Here is an 11,601-nt window from a genome sequence, read left to right as displayed (position 1 = left end):
CTTAAATATTTTTCCGAACGCATCTAGGCGAATGAGAAAATAAAAATAAAAAAATTTAATGATGAACGTAAAAAGTGTAATAATGCAACTGATAAATGATTTAAATTTATATCATTAAGGAAGAAATATATATATATATATATATATATATATATATATATATATTAAAAAAACTATTAAAAACAATTAAAACCAAAGAAAAGATTACCATTAAATTAAATAAAATAGGTCGGGTCTTCATTGAATAAAATGTGACGAATTAACAATAATTGAAAACAATTCTAATTTTAATTTAAATCATTTACGCGAGCACTGAATTTACGCGAGCACGCACGCGCACAAATATTCGATTATATATGAATTCTTATACGCTGTCCATACTAAGTGATGTTAATTATAAAATATAATTGTAAACCCAATTAAGTGTGTGAAATTAATATGCAATGTATGTAACACATATACTTTGCATGTGTTCATCGGGAAGATTATGAAACAAATTGGACGGTGTGTACCACGTGACTTTCGTAAACCAAGGAGCGGAATGTCGCAACTCTTTATATATATGCTGCCCTGCTCTGAGAAAAGGCATTAAGTACATTTTATTCAAAATTGAGATTTTTAGCTTTTGTGACTCCTGAATGTCTAATCTATCACCCTATTTTATCTAATTTCCAAAAATATGTCTGGAAATATGAAATTTTCTTTTAAAATTGGGCATTATCTGCAAATTTCACTATAAATACTCTGAGAAAAGGCATTATGTGCGCAAAGCCTTACATACATGTATTGAATGCTTGACTTCACGCAAGACAGATAGTAAGTAACCAATCAGATGCTAGTATAACGAATATCTAATTAATTAGATTGGAATCCTTATCAGATAATGCCTAGTTAGTAACTACTTTATTTCAAAGAATACTCTGAGAAAGTGCATTATCTGCTATATATTTTACAGCGTTTATTTATAATTCTGTGATTATAAATATTGTTTTTTATTATGTTTCATACCTATTAAGTAGTAAATTTAGATTATTATTATTATTATTTAGTACCGTAGTATTATTTTTTGTTTTATCGACATTGTATGTTTTGTATTGTGTTTATTATTATTATTATTATTATTATTATTATTATTATTATTATTATTATGTCTTACTACACAATAAAAAAAACCAACATGTAGCTGAAATTCAACATGAGTTCACTTTTTGTTGCCTTGTGTGGTATAACAGATGTAATGAGTTATCTATAGTGTGGTAAACCAAACTATTTAGGGCGCACTTGCTATGAAGAAGCCAGAGCCATAATGGCTCTGGCTTCTTCATAGCAAGTGCGCCCTCAATAGTTAAGGGAATTATACTATAGATAACTCATTTCACCGGCCCCTTAATTGAGGATCAATTACACTAATATAATAATTCCTGAAACACTCAGAAATTAAACATAACATCTGATTAACAAACAATGTCAACATTAAATCTTAAAATTAAAGATCCATGTAAATATTTTTCTGCTTTTCAATCACCACTTCCACAGTTCATCTATTATTAATCAGTGACTAATACTTTGACAATGATAACCATCTTAGGGAGTAGACTGTCCCTCCGGTTATTAAACTGATGGGTTTATTCTGCCCCATTGTCCTCTGATTCCATTAACAAACACAATTTAGTAATGGGTCTTTCTAAGGTAGAATGCTGTGTTTTCACCTTACATGACCGAACAAGTCCTCTGCTGTCTGCTTTGGTTTCAATAACTCGTCCAAGGAGCCAAGTACTTCTGGGTAATGAATCGTCAACAATTAGCACAATGTCTCCTTTTTGCAAATTTCTCTTCGGATACAGCCATTTTTGCCTCTTTTGCATTAGAGGCAAATACTCCTTACGCCATCTTGTCCAATATAAATTGGCCAAATATTGTATATGGCGAAACCGCCTTCGGACATAAATGTCTGTTTTATCGAAAAATCCGGGTGGGAGTACATATTTTTCATTCATTGTTAGAATCATATTCGGTGTTAATGGTCGCAAGTCGTCTGTATCTGACGATACTCTGGTAATCGGCCTTCCATTTAATATGTGTTCTACCTCACAAAACAAGGTACAAAGACCCTCATCATCAAGTCGAAGATGCTGTTCTTTTAGAACTCCATCCATAACCTGGCGGACAACTCTAATTAGGCGCTCCCACACGCCACCGAAGTGGGAAGCACCGGGTGGATTGAATTCCCATTGAATTCCATGTTGAGCCAGCCATTGACGGATCTGACTTCTGTTCCATGTTTCCACGGCTTTGCTTAACTCATTGCTTGCAGCCACAAAATTTGTTCCGTTATCAGTTCTGATGGAGGAAATTAACCCTCTCCTGCATACACATCTCCCTATCGCATTCAGGCAGGAGTCTGCATTGGCTGTGTGCACAATTTCTAGGTGTATAGCCCTTGTTGCTAAACATGTGAACAGAAGTCCATATCTTTTTACTTGACTTCTACCTTGCTTGACCTGAAATGGCCCAAACATATCCAGCACGGTGTGATAAAAGACAGGATTGTCGCTGAGCACACGCTCACTTGGCAATGCGGCCATCTTTTGTTCTGAAGACTTGGCACGGTACTTTCGGCAGATGACGCATTTACTGATAACACCTTTTATTAATGCACCAGCCACCATAATCCAGTGTTTCTCCCACATGTACATTAACATAGCAGCTCGACCCATGTGTCCGACATTTTAATGGGCTTGAAGGGCAATTAATGCGGCAATTTCAGATCTCTTGGGGATTATTATCTGATGCTTCTGGGAGGGCTGCTCTTCTCAGTCTTCCCCCAACTACGATAACTCCATCTACCAGCATAGGGTCCAGCTTACGCAAGGGACTAGCTTTCATTACCGCAGTTATCGATTTCTTCTCCCCATTCTTCAAGGCAGTTAACTCCGCCGCAAAATGTTTCTGTTGTTCATGAACTATATTGAACCCTCTGCAGCCTCCAATTGATCAACGTCATTGCTCTTCGATTGATTCTTTCCTGCTCTTCTGACAAACTTTAAAACTAGACCCACTACATTCCTCAGCTTCATGGAGCTTGAGCATCTAGAGATCAATCCGTCTAGGAAATAGCACTGGTTTTTGGTTACAACCACATTGGAAACCTTCTTGACTTCTGGGTCATTCTCATCAATTTCAACCAAACATTCCTGTGGGTGCTGCTCAACATGTTGATCAAGAAAATCAGGCCCATTGATCCATCACTTATTTCGCAAGAAATCATCAATACCTTGACCTCTAGAGGCTTCATCGGCTGGGTTGTCAGCCCTTCTGACGTATCTCCATTGTGAAACTTTGGTCAAGTCTAATAAAGTAGAAACACGATTAGCTACGAACATTTTAAATCTTCTGGTATCACTCTGTAAATACTTAAGAACAGCCTGGCTGTCTGTCCAGTAACAAACTTCCTTGATATTCAACTCACGTAATATATAATCTGTGAAACGGGCTGCCATAACTGCTGCAGTCAACTCCATACGAGGGATAGATACATATTTCAAAGGAGCCACTCTACTTCTTGCTAAGCCAAGGGAAACGTGTATTGTTCCATCTTGGGCTTCCTGCTTCAAATAGGCGCACATGCCATACCCCTTCTCGCTCGCGTCCGAAAATATATGGAGCTGTTTACTTATTATATTTGAGGACAGATTTGACTTATAACACCTCGGCATACTCCATTCTTTGAGCCTCTTTAGCTCCTCAAACTATATCCTCCATCGCTGCATTGAGAAATCATCAATGAGGTCGTCCCAACCTAGGCCTTGCCGACAGAGATCTTGTAGTAGCATTTTTGCTGGCAGAATGAAAGGGGCCACCAATCCCAATGGATCAAAGAGAGAGCTGGTAATAGACAAGATGCCCCTTCTTGTGTAATTCCTTTCGGCGGCTGTTATATTAAAGCTTAGTGTGTCCAGTTGAGGTGACCATTGTACGCCCATGGTTCTACCTGTTGGCAAGTCATCGTTATTTAAATCCAATGACTTCAGTTCCGGGGCTCTTTCTGCTTCAGGAACTGTGTTTAACATTTCTTTATCATTGGACAGCCATTTGGTTAAACGGAAACCCCCATCAAGACAGAGGTTGGACAGGTCTTTGATCATGCGTACTGTCTTCATCTGGTCAGGAGCCGATGCCAGACAATCATCAACATAAAAATTCACTTTCATTGCCTTTCTTGCCTCATCACAATATCTCATACCATGATCTTCCAATGTCCTTCTCAATGTCGTGTTGACACAAGCTGGTGAGAAAGTGGCACCAAATAGATGTCTCGTCATCCGGAATGTCTTAATTGGTTGTCCATCTACTGGACGCCAGTAGAATCGAAGGCTATCTCTATCTTGCTCCTTAACAATGACCTGCAAGAACATGCTTTCAATATCGGCTGTAAGGGCAATTCTCTCTGCTCTAAATTTCATAAGAACTCCGATCAGGGTGTTATTTATATTTGAACCCTGCAGCAGTAGGTCATTCAGTGCCACGCCCGCATACTTGGCTGCGCAGTCAAAAACAACCCTGATTTTACCGGGTTTTTTCTCATTTATGACAGGATGATGTGGTATATACCATGCTTTGCCGCCCACATACGTTTTTTCGTCTACCTCCTAAATGTATCCCTTAGCCATCATATTCTCCATGAACTCCGAGCATAGCCATCTTTAATTCTAACTTTAGCTCTTAATCTAACAGCACTTTAAGCTATGAATGCAACACTTTTCCGAATGCAACATATTAACAGTAGAATAATAAGATACTGTATTCTAAAGAGTCAAAAAATTGTGTATATTATACGTAACTAGCACCACCAGCACAGCACAGCGCTGGCTCGACGTGCACGGCTCTCGGCGTGCACACATCTCTCAGTCAGTATACAGTCCCTAGGCTAGTAGTACTAACACATCACAACTATTAGCTATGCAGGCCTACATATTTTCAACAACAGAACTGATAGCTTACCGAAGATTTGTGACTTCTAATAACTTATCCCCGCCTTATAGGGCAACGTTTTTACATAAATCAAACCTGGTTTCTTCACTTCTGTAATTCAAATTAATCAACAAGTACCGCCATGACTTCGCTTCTTCATAGCAAGTGAGCCCTCAATAGTTAAGAGAATTATACTATAGATAACTCATTACACCCATTGTATGAGCTCTATTTAGAGGAGAGAGGTCAACTTACACCGGGGCGATTAGTAGAATTAATATATAGGTGCTATAGGTTGTTAGGATCAGATTAAACTAATTTATATATTTCGAGATATGTACAATGAATCAGCTATTCAAATGGAATTGCTAGCCTAGAGCCTGTGACAAACTGGTGCTACTTTATAGTCTTAACGGATTTAAGCAGTGCATAGCATAGTGCTACTGAGATATTTTTTGGAGGCTTATTAAAATTGGCGTTTATACCATGGACGTCGTATAGAATATACCTCCATCTTTATACAGTATAGTGCAAATAGCCTGTAAAGAAGGTTTGTGTTCTGTTTGTTTGCTTACGAAATAGAGGCACGCCTAGATGACACTGGTGTTTGATTTTATGATTAAACAGTTAATATCAATATTGGCTTTCTAATTGAAGTATTATTGTCTAGAAATCCTAGCATAGTTAGTTAGGGGTCTTAATTGTCAGGGTCTCAGAATTCCTAGTCTTAGGTCTTAAACCTCGTTTGTACTGGATTATTTTTTTTGTAGAAATCTTACCGAGATTATAGTAAACAGTCCAATGTATAATGTTACTGCTGTAACCGCACTTGGACGTTTTAGCTTGTGAGTTTTACCATGACTCTTCTATGACTTACCGAGGAACCTATGAAAGTCAGTTAAAGTGATGGTGACTCAAGAAGTTTCATGGATTCGCGCTGTTCCCATTGGACTTTTTCGCTCAGTGAAACAGACTCCCTAAGTTTTACTGGGAAAACAGGACTCGAAAAAGCTTACAAAAAGTAAGTCTGGTCAGAAAAAGTTAGTGGTTCTAAAGGGTTTTTTTTTTTTTGAAAGTCTTACAAGTGGTCGGTAAGTCCAAAAAAGTGCAGTGCGAAGTGTGAATTAGGCTTTAGATTTCTGGGGCAGAGTGCCCGTTTATATTCAACAATAATTGACCAACATGGTATTTCGGATGTGTGTTGTATACTCTGTCGGGATGGCGTGTGATTACAATACCATCTGGACAAAATGCTACGTGATGAACTCAGCAATACGTTTGTGTCGGATCTAAAAAAAAATTGTTGCCTCAGATATGAGTCTGACTACTCGTAAAATAGCGAGTAGTAATTTAATAGATTTCCTTCGTGTTAACTGGCTGTAACCAAAATTATGCCTTTATACAACCAGAACAAAGATGATAAAAGATAATTAATAATAAAACAACAGAAAGCTGTATTATGTTTTCTATAATGTTTGAATTACACATAGTCACAACATTAGTCAAATGCATTTGAATTGCTTTAGGAATAACGTGATATATTTAAAATAGTCCTACGTGTTAACACACGATATAGCAGTGTCTCCCGCTAATCTAATAGAAACCCAGAGTGGAATTTGTTAAATTGATATTTGTTTTACTATACACGATCATACAAAATTTAATCTTTTTTGGGGTTTATATAACAGCTTCCCCCTCAAGGGTTGGATTTATCAAATCCCCTGCCACGTCTTTTAAGAACAGTTGCCTGTAAAAATCAAAGAAATTTCAAAAATAGTTGCAGACTCAAAAAATGGATTTCTTTCAAATTTTGCGTATGGCTATATCTTTGTTAAGAGAAATCAAATATGAAGTTTTATTTAATTTGTGCCTATATTTACATGGCAACGTGTAAATTTGTATTTTTGGCAATTCTTGTCATTTTTTGCTGTTTTTAAAAGTTAATATTAGTAATAATTCGATACAATATTTTAATATCATTATGTTTTGTTCATCAAAAATAAAAGGATGTGTGTATAAGGTCAATATATTGGGTATCTGTTGCATATTTTTACATGTTTTTTAGATTACGTACTTGGGAGATACCATGTTTTTAAAAAGGGGTGTTTTTTTCAAATTATGAAAAACTTCCAAATTTTAATTGCCCATAAACCTCAAAGTGGTGCTTTTTTAGAACTGATTTTCTACAAATAGGCTAATGCTCCCTTAGAGAATTATAGTTTAAAAAATGTTGGTAATTAAAAAACGTATGAGCAGTGTTTCCAGAAAAACTGTTATTTTTCATTAAAAAATTATAATAGTAAAATTTACCAGTTTGTTCCGCTGATTTATTCATAGATTCATTTGATGAGAACAATGATAAATGTGTTTCAATACCTTAAATTATATTGTGATAAAAAAAAAAACAATGTTTCCGGTATCACTGTTGTCAATTTTCTGTTTTAGCGGTATTTTAAACCCTTTAATTAAGGGTAGAGTTTATAATCAATTTCACTTTATACACACTAATTTCTGTCAATGGTGTAACCAGTTAGACACAGCACCTTAAACTGCCTGGGAATGCCAGTCCCGGAAAAAACACCCTCTCCTACCTAACCAACATCATGCAACACCCCTACCCCTTTTTGTCAGGACAAGTCAGGCATTAACGTGAAAAAAAATAAACCTAATATGTGGTCGTGGTGGGGGGGGGGTGCTAAGATTTGCAAGACAAGAAGTCGTATGTCCCATATGGTGGTCCGATATTAAGGGGTTTCTATGGCTTATTTTATTCCATTTTAGGGTCTATTATTAATGTGAAGCTCCCCTACCCCAGGCCCCCTGGCGCCACCTTGGGTTTTGTAAGTCATAAGTTACCAAAGGTAAGGTCAACCTAGAAATGGATACGTAAATAATCATTTGTTTTTCTGTCCCAAAGATGAATTTAATCCTCTCGCTGTGGATTTCACTTGTGTCCTTCGGCAAGGCACTGTATCTGCATTGCTTCTCTCCACCCAGGAGTATACATGGGTACCTGGTATTGTTAAATGCCAAAATGCGTTGATGTATCTGCTGCAACGCTATAGAATACTCCCACAGGGACCTTTAGTTTGTGTTCCATAGGCGTTTAATCCAGTGACTGGGGGTTGGCGTTAAGTGCTATATAAATCTAACATATTAATATTATTATTAATATTATTATTATTATTATTATTATTATTATTATTATTATTATTTAAAAAGTCCTACATGTGCACTAGAAAATCAGATAGTTACAGGAATTTGAATATAGACCTGATAATCAAACACTGTTGGACAAATCAGAATTAGGTTATGCTAAAAGACATTCAACTAACACTTGCATATTCCCATGGTAGTTTTTTTATCTTCTAAAGTCTAATCTTTTAATTAAATTTTCATTTGCTCCACAAGCCATCAGTCGACTATTATCTGCCATACAAAAAACATTACATTTAAAATCATCACTATATAATTGCAATGGCCAAAAAAAAATCATTAAAAAAAATTAAACAATAGATCAATGTAGCAGAGAAGTACAAATGGAGGAATTCTTTGCAGAAAACGGATAGACATTTAGAGAATATGGAAGAAATGAATATTTGAAACGTTCAGCTCTACAAGTAGGCAGTAAGAATTAAGGCTGATTGTTGTATTCCTAAGCGAGATAGATATTTAAGAATGTGATCATAAGACTGAACAATTGGACAAAAAGTTAATGGAGTGAATTATTTAAATCTTGTGTTGTACCTTGTATTACCATATTGAGCAAATAGGTGTGGATATGAAGAATGTGATGAGTAATGTGATAGAATTTTACTGAAAAGATATTCAATCAATCAACAGTAAATATTAAATACGCACCTTCACATTAAAAGGAAAGAAGAAAAAAACACAAGATTTTCAGAAACAACAAAAAGAATATGCTCAAAAGAAATTCCAAATAGTCAGTGTCAGAGGTTGAGAAAGACACGAGAATAGCTAGGGACGACGAGTGAGTTAGTTATTTAAATTATCAGAATATCTGAGCAAACGATGTAAAGTTATTTATTATTATATACACTGTAGGCTACTAAACGGTTGACAAGTCAGATGAAGATGTTTTTTAAGCTGCCGAAGAGGAATCGCCATAGACAACCTCCACATGTTTGTCCACGAAACAGTTGAACTTTAACATATTGTATTTAGCACAATAAACTTTTCATAGTGAATTCAACAATTTAATTGAGTCTTCCTAAGTTGAAAATCATAACTCGTCGTTGAAAACGAAATTATCATGGATTGCTTTTGTCAGTGTGGTGTTTGAATTTGTTTGGTATTCAGAAAGTTAAATTAAGTTGTTTGATTTACATGCAATGCAGAATAATATTGTGTTTAACATATTTGAAATAAACCTGGCAACACATGTTGTTATAATAGTAAAGTATAGTAATATTATGGTTACATGAATTATATTTTATATTAAAGCATTGTCCGTACAGTAAATAAATGTATATTTACAATATTTTTTAATGAACGAGAGCATCAATGATGCAATAGCCCACTTGACAATAGCTGACAATGTTTAAGTGCTGTCGGTGGGTTGAGGTTGTGTGGAATGTTGTTAAGCCTACGTGTATTGAGCATAAAAACGTTTAAAGTTATAATAGTTGTATGCATCATCATAGACGTTTTTTTTGTTATGTTCACTTAACAGTTAGGAAAGGTGTCATGTCGTTTACAGTGATATTAAAGGAAATATGGTTGTTGTAGTGGTTGTTATATACGTAACTTTGTGAAATATTTTGTACTGTAATTATGAAGATATATATAGTGGTTTATGATTTCAGTAGACAGTTTGGTGGGTGAATAGAATTTGTTGCATAGAAGTATTTCATTGTGGTCCTCTAATGAAGACATTTTCAGAAGTCGCATTATAATTACATCATGCAGCTTTTTACTGTGATTTTTTTTTATTACGGATCTAATATTTTGACTTTTGTATGCATTTGTATTATATCCAAACACATTAGGAAATTTGCCATGTTTATATATATAACTCAATGAAAAAGACGATGAGATGTCAACGAGTTGGTAGACTTAAGGCCAACTCAGACAGCGTCGGCCGACGCAGCCCGACGCGATTTGTTGTCGCGTCGGGTCTGTGTGAGTTGAACGCAGACGCGATGGTGTGCGTCAGGGGCAGTCGCGTAGTAGAATATTAAACATGTTTAATATTTCTCACAACGGCTTAAGACTGTTCCCGGCGATAAATCGGGTCGGGCTGCGTCGGCCGACGCTCTCTGAGTTGGCCTTATGTTTTAGTGATTAGCCATGTTAGTATATTTGACACATTTTTATTAAAATCTCATAATTATTTGTTGACTTGACAGGGGCAAATGTAAGCATACACTACGAGGCCATTCAACACAAATCAACTGCATCGTGTGTGATAAGACGAAAATAGTTAGTGCATCCTACGACAATAAACTGCGTGTGTGGGACTTCAATACTGTTGTGTGACAGAGAGGGCGGTCTTTAAAGTGTGTGTTACCATAAATTGAGATACTGTATATGCAAAAGTGGAGTGATTGCAATATTCTATATATACATACAGATAATATATATATATATATATATTGCATTATATTTGTAAACATCTATCTATCTATATATACATTATATATATCTTCATCATTACCATATGGACAGCGTCTACGAGTCAAGGTGACGACGCTGTCGGTGGGTTGAGGTTGTGTGGAATGTTGTTAAGCCTACGTGTATTGAGCATAAAAAACGTTTAAAGTTATAATAGTTGTATGCATCATCATAGACTTTTTTTTTGTTATGTTCACTTAACAGTTAGGAAAGGTGTCATGTCGTTTACAGTGATATTAAAGGAAATATGGTTGTTGTAGTGGTTGTTATATACGTAACTTTGTGAAATATTTTGTACTGTAATTATGAAGATATATATAGCGGTTTATGATTTCAGTAGACAGTTTGGTGGGTGAATAGAATTTGTCCCATAGAAGTATTTCATTGTGGTCCTCTAATGAAGACATTTTCAGAAGTCGCATTATAATTACATCATGCAGCTTTTTACTGTGATTTTTTAAAAATTACAGATCTAATATTTTGAATTTTGTATGTATTTGTATTATATCCAAACATATTAGGAAATGTGTCATGTTTATATATATATATATATAAATATATATATATATACATATATATGTTTATATGAGTATATGTACATATGTACATGTTTTTTTTATATTTATATATATTTACATATATTTATATACATATTTTATATATATATATGTATTTATAAAACGGCTCATTTTTTTTCTACCAACTAGACTCGTGCAGACGCATTTATTAGCCGCAAAGCTTACCATTTGATAAACACAATGTGGAATATACAAGCGATTTGCAATCTGATCAATGGCGAACACGGTTTCATAGGAAACCCACCTTAGTGTTAAGAGATATGATATAAAAACATAATTTTTCACATATTTCCCGACAATATTTTTGCAAAAAACTGTTCATACTTTAAATTTCCCAGGCCTTATCTTCCATATTATTTCAAGATTGGCCTAATCGCGTCACAAACGAAGGAAGAGATACAAAAACAAATGACTTCAA

The 11,601-nt window shown here is 35.3% G+C and overlaps 3 protein-coding genes across 3 annotated transcripts; all 3 read right to left on the bottom strand.

Annotated features, from left to right (window-relative positions):
• Positions 1 to 1,625: 1,625 nt before the first annotated feature.
• On the bottom strand, positions 1,626 to 2,717 carry LOC117102988. Its single transcript, XM_033243453.1, has one exon. The coding sequence runs from the start codon at positions 2,715 to 2,717 to the stop codon at positions 1,626 to 1,628; it is 1,092 nt and encodes a 363-aa protein (XP_033099344.1).
• A 528-nt stretch (positions 2,718 to 3,245) lies between these two features.
• LOC117102987 lies at positions 3,246 to 3,626 on the bottom strand. Its single transcript, XM_033243452.1, has one exon. The coding sequence runs from the start codon at positions 3,624 to 3,626 to the stop codon at positions 3,246 to 3,248; it is 381 nt and encodes a 126-aa protein (XP_033099343.1).
• Positions 3,627 to 3,749: 123 nt separating this feature from the next.
• Positions 3,750 to 4,463, bottom strand: LOC117102986. The gene has a single exon (XM_033243451.1). It carries the CDS (start codon positions 4,461 to 4,463, stop codon positions 3,750 to 3,752), a length of 714 nt encoding a protein of 237 aa, XP_033099342.1.
• Positions 4,464 to 11,601: the final 7,138 nt, after the last annotated feature.

This window comes from Anneissia japonica, unplaced genomic scaffold (assembly GCF_011630105.1).
Source record: "Anneissia japonica isolate Jap-2015-1 unplaced genomic scaffold, ASM1163010v1 scaffold4143_len111707_cov124, whole genome shotgun sequence".
Classification (NCBI taxonomy): Eukaryota; Metazoa; Echinodermata; class Crinoidea; order Comatulida; family Comatulidae; genus Anneissia; species Anneissia japonica.
Note: the sequence above shows the minus strand (reverse complement) of the source record. Positions and strands in the feature narration are given on the sequence as shown.